Source organism: Bison bison, unplaced genomic scaffold (genome assembly GCF_000754665.1).
Source record: "Bison bison bison isolate TAMUID 2011002044 unplaced genomic scaffold, Bison_UMD1.0 scf7180017864155, whole genome shotgun sequence".
Lineage (NCBI taxonomy): Eukaryota > Metazoa > Chordata > Mammalia > Artiodactyla > Bovidae > Bison > Bison bison.
The window spans coordinates 1,897,176-1,915,870 of NW_011494727.1; the positions used below are offsets into that span (position 1 = coordinate 1,897,176).

The following is an 18,695-nucleotide window of genomic DNA, read 5'->3' on the forward strand; positions in this document are numbered from 1 at the left end:
GATGCTAAAGCTGAAACTCCAGTCCTTTGGCCACCTCATGCGAAGAGTTGACTCATTGGAAAAGACTTGATGCTGGGAGGGATTGGGGGCAGGAGGAGAAGGAGACGACAGAGGATGAGACGGCTGGATGGCATCACTGACTCGATGGACTTGAGTCTGAGTGAACTCCGGGGGTTATGGACAGGGAGGCCTGGTGTGCTGCAATTCATGGAGTCGCAAAGAGTTGGACACGACTGAGCAACTGAACTGAACTGATAGGTCAATTATATTTCAGAAACAAGCAAGTTAAGAGAAAAAGAGATTAGTTTTAGCTTACCAGTCTGGGGGTAGGGGGAAGGAAGAATTGGATGAGGGCAGTGAGAAGGTTATAAGATAAGTCAGGATTTTAAAAAATTTGTATTTCATTAATGTATTTTTGGCTATATTGGGTCTTTGTTGCTACGTGGGCTTTCTCTAGTTGCTGTGAGCTGGGGCTACTCTCTAATTGCAGTGCACAGACTTCTCATTGCAGTGGCTTTTCTGTTGCAAAGTGCGGGCTCTGGGGTGCATGGGCTCAGTAGTTGTGGTGCACAGACTAAGTTGCCCCATGGCATGTGGAATCCTTCCAGAGCAGGGACCAAACCCATCTCCCCTGTACTGGCAATCAGATTTTTAACCAATGGACCACCACAGAAGTCCAGATAAATCAGTTTTAAGATAAGTAATAGGGATGTAATGTACATGATCAATATAATTGGCACCACTGTGTGTTATTTATTAAAGTTGTTAAAGAGTAATACTGAGTTCTAGTCGTAAGAAAAATAATTTTTAAATTTCTTTAATATTTTACCTATATGAAATGATAGATGTTTACTAAACTTATTATGGTAACACTTCATGATGTATATAAATCAAGTCATTGTGCTGTATACCTTAAACTTATACAGTGCTGTATATTAATTATAGCTTAATAAAACTGGAAGGGAAAAAGATGAATAACAAATTTGCAATAAACTTCCAGCTGTTTTATAGGAGCTGACATTTTTGTCTGTTTTTCCATACTATACTGCCGTAGATAGAATCATCGATTGAAGTCCAGATTCTGAGTATTATTCAAAAGATTGAATTTACACAGTGTAAGACTGGATTTCTACAATGTAACATGATACTGGATTTTGCTTTTCCAGGGTTGTGGTGTTTGTGGAGGGAAGGATAGGGGACTAGTTAAAGATGAATTAAGTTGAATGCTTATTTCCAATTTTTTTAGCCTTGAGCCCACTGAGAAACTAGTTTTAGTTTCTGTAAATACAGTTTTTAGACTGGAGGCAGTGGCTCAGGTAGCTGGCTTCTCTTTTGCTTTTTAGTGAGGTGCTGGCAGAGGAGTCCATAGTATGTCTCCAGAAAGCCCTGAATCACCTTCGGGAAATATGGGAATTGATTGGCATTCCAGAGGACCAGCGGTTACAAAGAACTGAGGTTGTAAAGAAGCACATCAAGGTGAGTTTAGTAGCACTGGCCTCTCTGCAGTGGGACGGGGGTAAGGACGTTGGTGTCTCATCTAAAATAGCATATAGAAGCAACGCTAGGGTGTCACAGGCTCCTCTTGGTTTTGTTTGCATGTTTGTTTTGGCCAAGCCATGGGGATCCTAGTTCCCGGACCAAGGATTGAACCTGGGTCCTCTGCACTGGGAGTATGGAGTCTTAACCACCGGACCACCAGGGAAGTCCTGGTTTTTTTTAAGTCCTTTCTTAAAATTTTGAAACTGTGAGGTTTTTAGTGTTGTTTGACGTTAATGGGGGAAAACCCAAAACTTTTATAGGACTGTTTTCTCTCTCATAGGACCTCCTGGATATGATGATTGCTGAAGAGGAAAGCCTGAAGGAAAGACTTATCAAAAGCATAGCCGTCTGTCAAAAAGAGCTGAATACTCTGTGCAGCGAGTTAAATGTCGAGCCTTTTCATGTATGTGGCAGGGTGTCAGGGGATCCTGTTTGGGTCTGAGACTTAGGGAAAAACTTTGATTTGGAGCTCCAGGTGGAAAGTTTCCTTGTAGGGCTGATACTGGACATAAGAAATGGGTGGAACATGTTGCCTAGTTACTTGGTTCCAGCAAAGCCATTTTTTCACTTATATAAATAAGTTGCCCTGTTGAGAGGTGAAACACCTAAGTGTTGCAATGTTTTAGTCAAAAACAAATTTCCTATTCCTATCAATTAGTAGGACATAAAAATTTTTTTAACTCTGAGCTTAGTTAAAAGAGGAATAGATGATATCATTCCATTCTTTCTTTGAAAGAAAATGAAAAGAGCTGCTGCTGCTGCTAAGTCGCTTCAGTCGTGTCTGACTCTGTGCGACCCCATAGACGGCAGCCCACCACGCTCCCCTGTCCCTGGGATTCTCCAGGCAAGAACACTGGAGTGGGTTGCCATTTCCTTCTCCAATGCATGAAGGTGAAGAGCTACTTAAGAAACAAAAGTGATGAGTGATATAAGGGAAAGTTACCCCCAAAACCTGCCTTTGTGGATTTTTTCATACTTGAAAGCTGCACACCACTGAACCAGCTATAGTGGCCACGTGAGAAGAAGTATTTCCATAGTAGGAATATCAGGAGAGTGAGGTCAAACCCAGGGATGCTCATCTGTGTTTCTTGCTGAGAGTTTGCTGTCCCGTGCTCCAGCACGAGTCAGACATGAACGCAGACACCAGCAAGCATGACATCAATGACAGAGGGACCCCGAAACATTGCCCTGGTTAGAACCAGTAAAATCAGTGTTGGGATCATGAAAGTGAAGACAAATGTGAGGGTTGGGAAGGTAACTGGAATAGAGGTGGGTGCAGGGACGGCACACAGGGGGCTGATGTGGTGCCAGTAAGGTCTCAGGCCCCTTTCCCTGTTACAGAAAGAACTGCTTGGGGATCTAGATGGAGGCAGCCTCGGAGGAGGACACTGTGTTTAAAGAGTTAAGGATAATTAATATCTTGTAGCCGTGAGCAATCAGGCAGACTTGGATATCAACACAAATGGCATAAATACATTGATTTTGAACAGAGAGTCCTTTTTATATTTTAATTGAAGGATAATTGCTGTACAGAATTTTGTTGTTTTTTGAGATTCCTTCTTTATTTTTTTTTTTTTTTTTTAACTTTTGATATGAAATTGGATGAGAAGTTAGGTATTCAGTAGTACATCTCCCTTAAATTATATGACAATTCCTAGTTTAATGTTGAATAAAATTTATAGGACATATAACTGCCACTTTTTTCTTCTGCTTATCAGGAGTAGAGCAAGGAGTACAAAATGGATTTTTATTGGTTAAGTGATAACCTTCGATTATTGGGATGGTTAAATGATGTTCTTAGGACTATTGGGATAAACATTTAGTTAGGAGCTAAATAACCATAGCTAACTCAAAGCAAGGTTTTCAACCATTTTTACCTCTGGTAAAATTGCCCTGGCACCTTTCCTTATTGGGGAACCTTGTTAGGGGGCCCTCTCTGTGCCATATTCTGTTAGGTTAACAAATAAGTTAACTTATTTGTAAGTTTAACTAAAAGTCTGTCATCCTAGTCTTTTTTTTTCGTTGTCTTTCTCCTCCTCTGAAGAAATCCACTTGGCACCTTAACAGTGGTACATTGTCTCCTACAGGAAGAAGGAGAGACAACCATCTTGCAACTAGAAAAGGATTTGCGCACTCAGGTGGAACTGAGGAGGAAACAGAAAAAGGAAAGAAAACAAGAACTGAAAATTCTTCAAGAACAAGATCAAGAACTGTGTGAAATTCTTTGCATGCCCCATTATGAAATCGACAGCACCTCAGTTCCCAGCTTAGAAGAGCTGAACCAGTTTAGACAACACGTGGCAACTTTGAGGGAAACAAAAGTATGCTGACATTGGTGTTTCTGTTCAGTTTGCCAAGTAGCGTGTAACTCTTTGTGACCCCATGGACTGCAGCACGCCAGGCTTCCCTGTCCTGCAGTATCTCCTGCAGTTTGTTCAAATTCATGTTCATTGAGTCAGTGATGCTGTGTAACCATCTCATCCTCTGTCGCCCCCTTCTCCTCCTGCCTTCAATTTTTCCCAGCATCAGGGTCTTTTCCAATGAATCGGCTCTTTGCATCAAGTGGCCAAAATATTAGGAGCTTCAGTTTCAGCATCAGTCCTTCCAATGAATATTCAGGACTGATATCCTTTAGGATTGAGTAGTTTGATCTTGCAGTTCCAAGAGTCTTCTCCAGCACCACAGTGTAAAAGCATCAATTCTTCGGTTCTCATCCTTTATAGTCCAACTCTCATACCCGTACATGACTACTGGAAAGACCATAGCTTTGATTATATGGACCTTTGTCAACAAAGTGATATCTTTGTTTTTTAATATTCTGTCTAGGTTTGTCATAGCTTTATGTCAACATTCATATGTTCTAGAAGTCATTTGACTTTCCTCCAGGTATCTTATAATCATCTTCTTTCATAGGCATCTAGGCGTGAGGAGTTTGTTAACATAAAGAGACAGATCATACTGTGTATGGAGGAATTAGAGCACACGCCAGACACAAGCTTTGAAAGAGACGTGGTGTGTGAAGATGAAGAAGCCTTCTGTTTATCTCTGGAAAATATTGCAACACTACAGAAGTTGCTCCGGCAGGTAATGTTGCTCAGATTATGGCCTGGGATCTCCACAGTATCCAGCAATTTGGGGGAAAAAAAAACTTGCGGTTTTTTCCTTTAAGATAAAGAGAGTATTATATGAAATACAACCTTGAATATTTTTTTTTAAACAAAAACCTTAATTTATATGTAGTTCTAAGAATATGAAATTCAGGATTTGGGTGAAAAACTAAGATATTTGAATTAGTGTTTGACTGAAAAAAAAATTTTTTTTTTTAGTTAAAATTTAAATCCTAATTTTGGAGATCTGAGACCCTACTACCATAATGACAGCCTTATAGTTTGTTTTCAGAAGACATGAAAAAGCTCTTCACAGTCTTGTGAAAGGACTTCTTCTCCATGGGGGTAAAGATGTATCTTTGTGGGAAGCCAGAGGGCTTTCTCTCTGCTGCTGTCATTGCTGTAACCACTGGCTTTCCTTGCTACAGCTGGAAGTGCGAAAATCACAAAATGAAGCAGTGTGTGAGGGGCTGCGTGCTCAGATACGAGAGCTCTGGGATAGGTTGCAAATACCTGCAGAAGAAAGAGAAGCTGTGGCCACGGTTATGACTGGGTCGAAGGCCAAGGTCCGGAAAGCGGTAAGGAACCCTAAGGGCACTGGGTCAGCTTTTTGGTGTCAAGTGTGATATCTCTGGGGCTTCCCTAGTGGCTCAGTGGTAAAGAATCCACCTGCCAGTGCAGGAGATGTGGGTTCAATCCCTGGGTCAGGAAGATCCCTTGGAATAGGAAGTGGCAACCCAGTCTGGTATTCTTGCCTGGGAAATCCCATGGACAGAGGAGCCTGGCGGGCTACGTAGTCCATGGAGTCGCAAAGAGTTACAGACAACTGAGCGACTGAGCATGAGCACTCACTGATGTCTTGACCAGCTTCTGCCTTGCGCGAACCTGTTTTTTTCTTTCTTTTTTTAACATTTATTTATTTGGCTGCATCAGGTCTTAGTTTCATGCAGGATCTAGTTCCCTGACCAGGGATTGAACCTGGGCCCCCTGCATTGGGAGCGCAGAGTCTTAGCCACTAGACCATCAAGGAAATCCTGAGTGAGCCTGTTTTTAAGACAAGCATCAGAAAAGGGTGGCAGTAGCCTGATCATCTGTTATTTTTTGTGTATGTTTCTTAGATTTCTGGCTCCTAGGATATCATTGTTATAGAGTGTTGATTTGCCACTGTGGTTTTGTGTTGTAATTTTATTAAAAAGGGCTTTCCTTGTGGCTCAGCTGGTAAAGAATCTGCCTACAATGTGGGAGACCTGGGTTCTATCCCTGGGTTGGGAAGATCCCCTGGAAAAGGGAAAGGCTACCCACTCCAGTATTCTGGCCTGGAGAATTCCATGGACTGTAGTCCATGGGGTTGCAAAGAGTTGGACGCAACTGAGCAACTTTCACTTCACTTTATTAAAAAGGGGGAAAATATTTTGCAAATTTACATAAATATACAAATATGACAAGCACTTTTAACAGGTCTTTTTGTTTTAGCTGCAATTAGAAGTGGATCGGTTGGAAGAACTGAAAATGCAAAACATGAAGAAAGTGATTGAGGCAATCCGAGTGGAGGTGGCTCAGTACTGGGACAGGTGTTTTTATAGCCAGGAGCAGAGACAGGCTTTCGCTGCTTACTACTCTGGTTCGTATAGAAGTGTCGCTCTTCATGTGGCTGCTCACTTGTGTTTTACACGCAGACATTCACTGGGAAGTATTTCCTCTGGAACAGAGGCATACATTTCCAAGCCATTCAGCATAAATTGCCATTCCTGTTCAAATAAGCATTTGCAAATGCTATTGGGAAATGAGGGATCTCTGAAGCAGCATAACTCTGTGGACTGCCTGTAGGTGTGAAGCTCAGGTTTATCAGGTGCTTACTCTGCTGCCAGGTGCAAAGTCAGACTCTTAACAGGATTATCTCACTTAATACTCATGTTAAGGGATGAGGAAGGACACTGAGGCACATAAATGTTGCACAGCTTAACCCAGAGACACACAGCAGGTCAACGGCAGAGCCCACTTTTGAGCCCAGGAGTATGCCCCCAAGAGCCCAATGGAATTCTGGTCTGAACTGAATATAAAGATGCTGCTGTCTTTACTGAATTCCACATTTCTGGACATTTTCTGTGACTCAGCCCTCTATTGGGCAGCATGAAAAGAAAGAATATGAAAGAAACGTAAGACAAGGCAAAAGATGACAGAAGTTTTGAGAATCTTAGTCATATTATTCTACACCTTAGTCAGTCTCCAGTCCTTCCGGCTGATGGTGACAAACCTGGCTTTTATTATCTATAGCATACAATTACTCGTGTATCACTTTTACTGTCAGGGGGAAAACTCTGCTTCTATTTTAGGGGGATGAGGGATTAGTGAATTGGGATACTAAACACTGGAGGGATTTCTTAAAACTACTGGGCCTGTATCTTGCAGAGGACTACACAGAAAATCTGCTCCAGCTCCATGATGCCGAGATCGTGCGGTTAAGAAACTACTATGAGGTTCACAAAGAACTCTTTGAAGGTGTCCAGAAGTGGGAAGAGAGCTGGAGGCTTTTCTTAGAGTTTGAGGTACTGCCCTACTTTTTGTCTGTTTTCCTTAGAGTACAGTGTAGTGTTAAGAAAGCATCCTCTGCGTGGAGTCAGAGCCTGTTTCCTTTGCTGTTTACCAGGTTTTATCATTACATCTGTAATTTAGTGCTAACCCATCTGTATTTGTCAAGCTTAGAAACATGTAAGAGAAAAACCCCAAATTAATTCCTTCAATAAGGCTGAAGTTTCTTGCATAAAGGAAGTCTAGAGGTAGGCAGTGCAAGGCAGGTATAGCCGTTCCATAGTCTGTGGGGTCCCAGGCTTCTCCAGTTCATAGCTCCTCCACTGCTGAGGGGTGGGTCTAAGCTCAGGTCCACGGTGGTTCTGGAGCTCCTACCACAGCGTTTCACACAGCGTGTGAAGGCGGGAGCGCAAAAGGCACTGCCCCCACCCTCTGAGAGCCTTTCCCAGGCTCTCTTCATAGCACCGCCACTTAAATGCCACACCAGCTACTGGCAAGGCTGGGAGAACTGCTACCGTAGGTAAATCCAGGGTCTGTTTCTAAGGAAGGAGAGAAGAGTGGATGTAGGGGCGGGTAACTAACATTCTGTACTGTTCAAGCTTTTGCTATTATCTTAGAAAATTGCCTGGTTATTGGGGCACATTTGTGTACTCTGTATTCCTTTTGTTCTGATAGACAGCATGAATAGGTTCCCTTAGAGCATTTTAGAGTTCAAAGCTGGGATCGGGTTGAGGCAAGTGAGACACCTCAGGCATGAAATTCATGAGATTTATTCTCAGGTCCAACCAGTCCTGATAGAGCTGGAACAGCCCTTTAGCAAATCCGGAGTTTAACTCCAAGTTTATAGGCAGGAAAGTAGGACTCAGAAGTAGAGAAAACTGTGCTTGCTTCGGCAGCACATATACTAAAATTGGAACGACACAGAGAAGATTAGCATGGCCCCTGCGCAAGGATGACACGCAAATTCATGAAGCGTTCCATATTTTTGCCCCTGTGTTTGCTTCCCTGAACTTTCCAGGCTGAACTCCCGGCTCCCCACTTTCCTCTCCCACCCTCCCTAGGACTGGTGGGCCGCAGGGTCAGGGCAGGCACGGGGCTGGCCAGCACACACAGGTCCCAGGCCATCATGGGAGAAGGGCTGGGGCCTTGGGGGATCTTGTCCTCCACAGCTGGCCTGCTGTTAAACATTAAAACCATTTACCAACCCCCCCCCCAAAAAAAAAGTAGAGAAAACTGCGTGAGATCACACAGCTGTTTAAAAGCAGGTGTTCTAGGCCTCCATTCCTCCTTACTTCTGGTAGAAAGCAAGGAGGAGGAGGAGGAGTGAAAGTCAAGAGCTCAACCATAAAAAAGAATATTTTGCCACTGGCAACAACTTGGATGGACCTATAGGGTATTACACTTAGTAAAATAAGTCAGAGAAAAAGACGACTATTGTAAGATACCACTCATATGTGGAATCTAGAAAATAAACTAATACATATAATATAACAAAAAAACAGACTCACAGACATAGAAACAAACTAATGGTTACCAGTGGGGAGGGGGAAACTGGGACTATTCAGGAGTAGGGGATTAAGAAGTACAACTACTATGTATAAAATAACTAAGCCACTGGGATACATTGTACAGCATGGAACACTGTAGAGCATAGCCAATATTTTATAATAACTATAAATGGAGTATGACCTTTACAAATTGTGAATCACTGTGTTGTACACCTGAAACTTATATAATATTGTAAATCAACTATATAATTTAAATATATATATATATAAAGCTAATAAAGAACCAAATATGCAACCCTTGTTTACATGGCAATGTTTAAGGAAAAATAAGAAACTAATTACCATTCCTTTTAGATATGCTTATAGAAAGTCACTAATCAAACAGCCTGGAAAGGAAATAGAATTTATCAGTTTGGTCCCCAAATTGTCAAGACTGTTTCTAAACTTTTTTGATTATCTGCCCTGTTTTTTAGTGTATTCACCTAATTTGTATTTATAAATTATAAACTTACATTACTATTCTGATATATTGTAGAATGTAACTAAAAACAGAAAAGTTAAAAAGAATAAGAAGCCTAACATTTTATATTTTTTGTCCATTTTGTGAGGGTTAATTTAATAAAAATCACATGATCTGTAAACCCTTTCACTGAGCACATTTAAGCTGTGTTGTCTTAATACAGTGGGAGTGGGCAAGTTGGGGAGTCACCAGCAAGCCCTCTGAGTGTAGACCTCCTGCTTGTCCCCCCGCACCCCCCATTTCCCTTTGGTGACCTCTGAACCAAGGAAAGGAGCCAGTGACATTGTGCAGTAAATATGAAAGCCTGTCTTACTTTTTAGATGGAAAAGGAAACAGTAGTTTTCCTGCACCCCAGTGTTTGACCTTGCATCTCCCCGGGAGTAGTCACACCCCACTCCCTGCCTTAGAAAGCCACCGTGTCTCACTGCTCAGAGTGGGTGGGGATGAAAACTCGGAAGTCTCCTTACAAGTATGCATCCATTTATGAGAGCGTGGATTCTAGCAGAAGTGACTGACTGTCAGGCATTTAGTCTAATTAAAATGTGTTTTTCACAGAGAAAAGCTTCAGATCCAAGTCGATTTACAAATCGTGGAGGAAATCTTCTAAAAGAGGAAAAGCAGAGAGCCAAGCTCCAAAAAACACTCCCTAAGGTAATACTGTTGCTGAGAATGTTTGGTGCGTGGCTACAAAATATCTCACTTTTTGTATATCCCTTGCTTTGAATCATTTTGCCCCCAAACTGTATTCTCTTCCAAAGGTTAGGCAAGGATAGTAAGTACGTGCTGGCTCTGCTAGTTTCAAGTATTCCTTGATAACTGAATATCAAGTTTTATTATGTTTTTAGGACTGCCACAACACAGTACCAGAGACTAGGTGGCTTAAACAACAGAAATTCATCTTCTCAGTCCTGGAGGCTAGAAGTCTGAGATCAAGGTGTCAGCAGGGCTGGTTTTCCGAGGCTTCTTTCCTGCCTCCACACAGTTATCTTCTCCCTGTATCTCCACACAGTCCTCCTACTGTATGTGTGTATGTTTAAATTTTCTTACAAAGCTGCAGTCATGTTGGATTAGGACTCGCCCTTATGACCTCATTTTAACTTAATTACATCTGTGTTAAAATAAAGTCATGTTCTGAGGTACTAGGGATTAGGACATCAGCATATGAATTTGGCAGGGGGCACAATTGAGCCCATAACACAAGGTGACCTTTTGAGAAAGTGCTTTGGACTTCATTACTGTTCTCTATTTTAATAATAACAGTTAACATTTATTGAATTAAGTGCCAGATACTGTCTTAGAGTGCTTTCCATTTATTAATTCACTTAATTGTCACAACATCCTTAAGAGGTTGGTATTATTATTTCCATTTTTACAGATGAGCAAACTGAGGGACTAAGCACTTAAGAACCTGGCCCACCTCTTCCGAGCCAGTAAAGGGTGGATCCCAGGCTGCAGCCTAGCTAGTGCTGCTCTGTGAACACTGCCTGCTTAATGTTGCAGGTTCCCCCAGTGCTGCCTCCAGCTTCCAGCACCAGAACTTTAGTGGGCAGGCTCTGGGTTCTCACTTTTTCCCACCTTCAAGTGTATTATGAATGAACCATGCTCGGACTGATTTCTGGCCACTCTGGCCTGTTCCCATATGAGTCCAGCTACCTGAAGTCAGGCTAATGATACTCTGAGTGGGTAAGAGGCGTTCTTTGGGAGAATCATTTCTTTTAGGTTTCACACCAAAGATTTGATGTAATTAACATGTCCTTGTTTCTGGTCTCAGTTGGAAGAGGAGTTGAAAGCAAGGATTGAAATGTGGGAACGAGAGCATTCAAAGGCATTTGTGGTGAATGGGCAGAAATTCATGGAGTATGTAACAGAACAGTGGGAGATGCACCAATTGGAGAAAGAGAGAGCCAAGCAGGAACGAGTAAGTGAACCCAACTTGGGAATTGGGGAAGAGCAATGAGGGAGCGGCCCATAGTCTCTGCCAGGGCTCTAGGTTGGCTAAAGAAGTCGCAGCTCATGGCAGCTCTTTTAGCGTTGTACTTTTGGCCCTTCCTCTGCTCCCATCCCAGAGCTGTTTTCCTTCTGGGATTTATCACTCTTGCCCCTGACTTTCACATAGCAACTAAAGAACAAGAAGCAGACAGAGACAGAGATGCTCTACGGCAGTACTCCGCGAACACCCAAGCGGCGAGGACCGACACCCAGCACTCCAGGCAAAGTGCGCAAGGTAACGCGGAGCTGCCTGAGCTGCTGGGCTCTAATGTGTGTCAGATGTTGAGTCCCGGATTAAACTCAGGGTGCCGGCAGCTGCCAACAGTCTGTAATGATGAAAACCTTCAGAGGTTCATTCTGTAATTCCAACAAGTGACCATGGCACTGTGTGAAGTAAGACTTTCATGCTTGGCAAATAGAATAGCTAATGTTCCTTAACCTCTAGAGCAGGAAACCAGGGAGTCCGTCCTTTCCTTCCTTCCATCCTTCTTTTTTTTAAACCTTTTCTTTAATAAATGGAGTGCTATTTTCCTCTTTGCTCCTCAACTCATACTTTATAACATATAAAATGTTTTTTAAAAAATCACCTATAGTGTGTAACTCCAGAAGCACCAATGAGAATATTTGGTGTTTTTCCTGCTTTTATAAAAAGGTTTTTAAAATAGTGTATTTTCATAAAACAGAGATCACAGAATATATAATTTTGATTTCTGCTTTTTCAGAGAATTAAACTTTCTATAAATATGCTCATTATTAGCTGGTATATTCTATTTTTTTGACATTCTGTCATTTATTAAACTAGTTCCCTATTGTTTGATATTAGGTACTTAATTTTTTATTAGGAAAATAATGTGATGAAATTTTTAGAACATGTTATAAATTTTTACCCATCACACCCAAAGTTTCCTTTTGCCCTTTTATATTCTCTGCTTTTTGTACCCATCCCCCACAGCTCCTGGCAACTACAGCTTTGTTCGCTCAGTACTGATTAATTTGCATTTTCTAACATTTTGTAGAAATAGAATCACACAGTGTGTATACTTCTGTGTCTGATTTTTTTCATCTGTGTTATGTCAGTAGGTTACTCTTTTTATTGTTGAACAGTATTCCACTGGATGTATATACCACAATTTGCTTATCTAGTTGCCTGTGTTGATGGATATTTAGCTTATTTCTAGTTTTCTGGCTACTACAAATAAAGCTCCTGTAAATATTTATGTGTAAGTCTTTGTATGGATATATGCTTTTATTTCTCTTGGGTAAATACCCAAGAGTGACATGGCTGGGTCTTAGGATAGTTGCCTGTTTAACTTTTCGAAACAAAATGGTTGTCCCATTTTATAGTTCCACCTGCTGGATGCAACACTGAACACTTTTCTAGACTGCTTCCCGTCCTCACTCCTCTGTAGTGTAAGGATGGGTTACTCAGCACGTTGTCTCACGTCAGTAATCTTGTGTCTTGTTCTAGCTGAACACTACCACCATGTCCAATGCTACGGCCAACAGCAGCATTCGGCCTGTCTTTTCGGGGACAGTCTACCGCTCTCCTGTGTCTCGACTTCCACCTTCTGGCAGCAAGGTCAGTATGCTCTGTGTACAAGCACATCTGCAACACCGGCCCGACCTATGCACTCCAGGGTCTGTTGGGAGGCAGAGATACTGAATACTTTCCTCTGGACTGAAGGAGCTTTGAGACCGAAAAACAAAGCAGGTAGCTTCATAAAGTGCAATTATGAAGTTTACTATGGGTAATTTACATACAGGCAGGATCTGAGGACAGTGACCCAGAGGCATTTGCATCTGCACTCAAGCACTGAAAGGGGTACAGAGGCCAAAGCTTAAGATGTAGACACATCTGTAGGACACATCTAGGAGCAGCGCGTCTGTACTGATAGGCACTGTGCAGTCTTCCTTCTCCCAGGGTCTCGAGACCACCAATCACCTGCCTCAACAAAAGGCATTCTTCAGTTTTCGTATCAGGTGAAGGCAAGGGTCAGACTTGATAGGGACTTTGTCTGGCTTGGGCACATTCCTTGTGTGTAGGTTGAAGGTCAGTCATGCAGGACCGGGAGAGGGTGGGACTGCAGGCCTAAGGTGGAGCTGACATAAAGGAGTCAGTGTGGGTCAGCCACACAAGGCCCCACCTACTTGTTCCAGTTTCTAAGGTCCTTGTATCCGATTATCATTGAGATGCTGAGAGTTAACAGATGGAAGCTAACTAGTCTCTCAAAGACTAAATGAGAGAAGAGGAGAGAATGGTCATCCTGAGCCCTGACTAATGTTGTGGGAAGCACTGGGATGGCTGAGAAACTGAAATCTCCATTGAAAGCCTGGTCTTCGGTGATCCTGTGTGAGGTCCCTGCATGTGGGTTCCAGCCCAGTGACATTGGATGACTAGGTGCAGACAGGAACTCTCACCCCAGGAGAGGGGTGAGGAGTGTGTGCTAAAACGTGTTCAGTCTTTCAAGTATTCTACAGACTATGCTCAAGATAAGGGTTCTGCAGATCACTGGGAATCTGTATTTGTTAAACCAGAAGAATAGGATTACAGACACATGAATAAAGACAGTGTCTGTCAGCCTTTGATAATTTGTGTATGTGTAGTCATTATAAGGGTGATACATTGAAGGATCTTTCTTTTCTCTACAGCCAGTCATCACTTCCACCTGTTCGGGGAAAAAAACACCCCGTGCCGTCAAGCATGGAGCCAACAAGGAGAACCTGGAGCTCAATGGCAGCATCCTCAGCGGTGGGTACCCTGACTCGGCCCCCCCACGGCGCAACTTCAGCATTAATTCTGTTGCCAGCACCTATTCTGAGTTTGCGGTAATTCACCTTTTCTAGTATCTACCAGTCCCTGGGGAGCACACAGTTGGGGCAGAGGGGGTATCTCCCCAGGGGCACCCAGGCTGTTAGTTCGGACAGATCTTTGGAGGCTGAGAATCCCTTTCCTGACATGACCATGGCATGAAGTGGGGGTGGTTTAAGGGTGGTATACAGGAAGAAAGATGGCAGCAGCAACCAGACATTTAACCTGGATCCTTCTGCTTAAGAAATACCATTCCCTGGCTGCAGGAGGTAACCTTTCTAATCACTGCCCTGGTGCTCTCTTGGTGGAGTCTTGGTAATTGTCTTAATTCTTTGTTCTTAGAAGGATCCGTCCCTCTCTGACAGCTCCACTGTTGGGCTTCAGGTCTGTATGGCAACCCCTGCATGTCCCATGTCCCTTTTCCAAGCTGATCTGTCATCTGCTGGCTTCATTCCCATGTGGGCACAGGGCTGCACTAACCAATAATCTCAGCTGTATTATCATAAGATTTTTTTTTTTTTTAACAAAGGAAGCAGGAATCCCTAATACAAATACTAAATACTAATACTAAATCCCTAATACTAAAAATAGTAAATATCTGGGTTAAGTTCCCAACAGACTGACTAAACAGACTAACCTGCTGATTAACTTGTTCAGACTTGGATTCTCAGCCCCATCTAAAGTTAGGCAAAGTTTTTTTATCCTGTTATTTCACAACAGAGAATTTCTACCCTCCCCAGTTGTGACATTAAGGGCCTCCAGTGTGCTAGAAAGGAAAGGCCCTATCACGTGGGGAGGGGAGCCCCAGCTGTGTGCTGCCTATAAGGTTTTTGGCCTGTGTGCTGATTATTTCCTGGAGTATATGTCTTACTAACCCCTCAGAGCTGCACTGCCAACTTTCTGTCTGCTCTGAGCTAGCCCATGCTCATTTCTTTGCCTTTGCCTATTTCTACCACACTGAGCTGCTAAAGCACATAGGAGGCACTGGAAGAAAGTTATTTTTCCCCCACAATGCTCTTCAGCTCCTAGTAACCTACTTCACTTTTACCAACACTTAACTGCAGTGCCCTCTCCTTAGTGATGTGTTCTTTTTTCCCTGAGTATCTAACTATTGAGAGGCGAGGCTGTCCTTCACCATTGTGGGGGATATTGAGTGAAAGCCTAGGGCATCAACTGTCTTGCTGCAGTAATAGAGAATGTGACAGCTGCCCAAGGCTACAGCTCATTTTGAGCTCTGAAGCTCACTTTATATTCTTTTACTTTTGTCAAGTTATTTTTTTTTTTTAAGAGTTGTTTTATTATTATTTTGGCTATGCTGTGTGGCATGTAGGATCTTAGTTCCCCAACCAGGGATTGAACCTCAAGCTGTCTTCACCACTGATCTACCAGAGAAGTCCCTATCAAGTACTTGACTGTTGTGGTTCTACCTACAGAAGTGGGTACTTGTCACTGTGGCTAGCTGACTGCGGGCCACAAAGTCCAGCTTTCTCCTTCCTGTTTGCTCAGCCAGCCCCGCTTCATCCACTTGGTGCTTACACATAGCTGTCTTTGGCTCAGTCAGGCAGGCTCTCCTGGTTTGGGCTGGTGTGGCTGTGGGCTCCACCAGGCAGCACTGAAGCCAGTAGACTAACCTCTACTAACACCTGTCCTTTCTCACTGGCCAGCCATGCTTTGTCTTCTGCTTTAGTACCATGTGCTCCAGCACGAGATGAAATCACCAGCAGGTTAACAGGCCCTCAGCCCCAGGGATTGGTAGATATACACTCTGGCCCATTGTTTCATATAGGGCTCAAAAGAACAAAATTTGTTGCCTATCTAGCTTGACAACTCAGGGTACTTGGTGAAGTCTAAGGGATTTCTCTCCTGTGAGGTTTTAACAAAATGGACTGGCTGAGGAAAGCGATCAAGGGGCAAATACGCACCTGCTTAGTCTGTGACTAAGCATTCCCTTCCCTTGGATTCCTAACACAGCCTGTGCTGGGCTAGGGCCCACCATCTTAGAGAAATGCCCTCAGAGGGCTGTGTGCTGACATTCACTCGTGCTTACTCACCAGGGCAGGGCATGCATGAGAGGGGGCAGTACTGCCATTGATGTTATTTATTTTTCAACAGCGCGAACTTTCAAAGGCTTCCAAATCTGATGCTGCTTCCCGAATCCTCAATTCAACCAACATCCAGTCCTGAGAAGCCCTGATCAGTCACCCCTCTGAAGTTTTCTGTGCCTAATTATACAGGGTGGCTTTAATATTTCTTCAGTTTAGATGCTTGAAAGCCTGGACACGTTCCATTACCATGAGTCTAACTTAGAGAAGTGAATGAGTTACAGGTGAAAGTCATAAGCTTAGTGCGTCTTCAGACATTTGGTTTTGACTCAAGAAATACATTAAAACTTAGTTCATAGCAGTAAGTGTAAATTTTAGCATATGGAACTTAATTTCTTTTCCTGCCCCATAACTGTACTTGCTGAAGCATGATCAAGGGCTTGTTATATTTCACCTTTGAGTAGGAAAATGACTGTGTCCATCCTTGGGGTATGGGACATGAAGCAGTTTTTTGTCTGTACACTTACAATTAGCAATTAACATCTTTTTTGTTTAGGGATGTTCAATTAACGCTACAGCTTCAATAGCTTTGCTCTCACCTAAAGGCCTGTCCCCACCACACAGGACAGCCTTCCTCCTGATGAAGATGTCTGTGTGTCAGAAGTTGGGATGGCCTGACTCACTGCCAAAGAGGTGACAGGGAGGCTGGGAGCGCCTTTGTTCAGTCGTGTAGTTTTGTCATGTGGGGTGATGCTGTGGGTCGGGGGTGGTGTGTGAACACACATGCTTGTCTGAACTTCTGGGTCCAGTTCCCCCATCCCTGCGCCCCTGTGCCTGAGTCCCTCCACTCTCTGCACTTCGTAGCCAAGTAGGGAGGCTGTTTGGTGGGTTGGGCTGTTCCTGTTCCTGTCGTGGAGACCTGGAACTTTGCACGTCAGTCCTGGGGAGTTATTCCTGCCGTAGCGTCCACGATGAGGCTCCTTCTTCACCTACCCTATCGATCACTACTGCGCTCCCCGAAGCACTATTATTTATTCTCCCTCTGCCTGTACCCTACTACTGTCAGCACAGTAAATGGTTCTTGGAAGCTTACAGGTGTGGATTTGGTCTGTTAGTCATGCGTATACATGTACTGATTTTAAAATATATTCTTAAATTAAAATGTATACTTATATTTCAGAAACATATATTGTAGTGGTGTTTTCATTGTTTCCCAATCACTTTTTGGTTGGTTTTTGTCTGAAAAACAACTAAAAGAACATACAAGAAATTTTTAGTCAGGAGCATGATTTTTACTTTGAGTGTTTCTAAATTAAGAGCATCTCTTGTCCTGAGAAAAAGTTTCCTGAGAGAAATAAAAAGCCTAACTCCCAAGTTTTCATTGCTAGTCTCTGTGTACAGCTGTATTTTCCTTTGGGTAAATACCCAGGAGTGAAATGGCTGGATCTTACATATGGTAGGTATATGTTTAACTTTTTAAGAAACTGCCAGTCTGATTTCCAAAGTGGTTGGCTTATTTCACATTCTCATGATGTATTAAGGTTCGTTTCTTCACATCTTCTGTGACACTTGGTATGGTCTTTATGATTTTAGCCATTTTAGTAGCTGTGAAATGGTATCTCAATGTGGTTGTAATGTGCATTTTCCTAATGATGGTGTTTAACATTTTTTAAAAAAAAATTCTGTTTAACATCTTTTCACATGCTTCTCTGTGATCATTCTTACCTTCTCTGGTGAAGTACCTATTGAGTTCATTCTTTTTCATACAGTACCCAGTTGTCCAACACCATTAGCTGAAAAGCTAAACTTTCTCCTGTAAGTTTCTGTTCCACTGATCTGTCTGTTCTAATGACTACGAGGATTTATATGAATTCTTAAAATCAGGTAAAGTTAACTTTCCAACTTTGTGTTTTTTAACATCATTTTCTCTGTTATAGGTCCTTTGCATTTTTGTATGAGTTTTAGGGGAAAAAGCTTGTCAATTTCTACAGAAAAATCTGGTAGAATTTTTACTGGCATTGCATTGAACCTGTAGACCAACTTGGGGAGAACTAATAACCCACAAACAAGGCATCTCTCTCCATTTATTTCTGTTTTCTTTAATTTCTCTCAGCAGTATTTTATAGGTCATGCGTACAAATATTTCACATCTTTGTCAGATTTATCCCTAAGTATTTCATATCTTGATGCTATTGTAAATGGTATCTTTTAATTAGAATTTCTGGTTGTTACTTGGCTACATATATAGTTGATTTTTGTATATTGCTCTTGTATCCTACAACTTGCTAAACTCACTAAAGAAGAATGAGGGAAAAAATGAGGGAAATTTAGTCAAAAAGACTAAAATACTTGGCAATTAACCAAGGAGGTTAATTGCAGAGTTCCAAAGAATAGCAAGGAGAGATAAAAAAGCCTTCCTCAGTGATCAGTGCAAAGAAACAGAGGAAAACAATAGACTGGGAAAGACTAGAGATCTCTTCAAGAAAATTATAGAGATACCAAGGGAACATTTCATGCAAAGATGGGCTCAGGGAAAGACAGAAATGGTATGGACCTAACAGAAGCAGAAGATATTAAGAGGTGACAAGAATACACAGAAGAACTATACAAAAAAGATCTTCATGACCCAGATAATCACGATGGTGTGATCAC

General features: G+C 42.4%; 1 protein-coding gene and 1 non-coding gene across 5 annotated transcripts in view; one reads left to right on the forward strand and one right to left on the reverse strand.

Annotated features, from left to right (window-relative positions):
• The window catches only part of PRC1 (protein regulator of cytokinesis 1), a 23,020-nt gene extending 5,790 nt beyond the window's left edge, over positions 1-17,230 (forward strand). The window contains exons 2-15 of one of the 4 annotated variants that reach the window (XM_010841050.1): positions 1,344-1,476; positions 1,820-1,942; positions 3,627-3,860; positions 4,453-4,623; positions 5,075-5,224; positions 6,120-6,267; positions 7,056-7,192; positions 9,759-9,854; positions 10,975-11,121; positions 11,320-11,427; positions 12,661-12,771; positions 13,842-14,018; positions 14,344-14,385; positions 16,114-17,228. In XM_010841050.1, the coding sequence (XP_010839352.1) occupies positions 1,344-1,476; positions 1,820-1,942; positions 3,627-3,860; positions 4,453-4,623; positions 5,075-5,224; positions 6,120-6,267; positions 7,056-7,192; positions 9,759-9,854; positions 10,975-11,121; positions 11,320-11,427; positions 12,661-12,771; positions 13,842-14,018; positions 14,344-14,385; positions 16,114-16,185 (1,849 nt within the window). In that variant the 3' untranslated portion in view covers positions 16,186-17,228. Of the gene's footprint in view, positions 1-1,343; positions 1,477-1,819; positions 1,943-3,626; positions 3,861-4,452; positions 4,624-5,074; positions 5,225-6,119; positions 6,268-7,055; positions 7,193-9,758; positions 9,855-10,974; positions 11,122-11,319; positions 11,428-12,660; positions 12,772-13,841; positions 14,019-14,343; positions 14,386-16,113 lie in introns of those variants that run through there. The other 3 variants (XM_010841051.1, XM_010841052.1, XM_010841053.1) reach the window with 3 other exon arrangements.
• On the reverse strand, positions 5,604-5,676 carry TRNAG-CCC. The gene has a single exon. It is a non-coding gene; the product is annotated as a tRNA-Gly (tRNA).
• Positions 17,231-18,695: the final 1,465 nt, after the last annotated feature.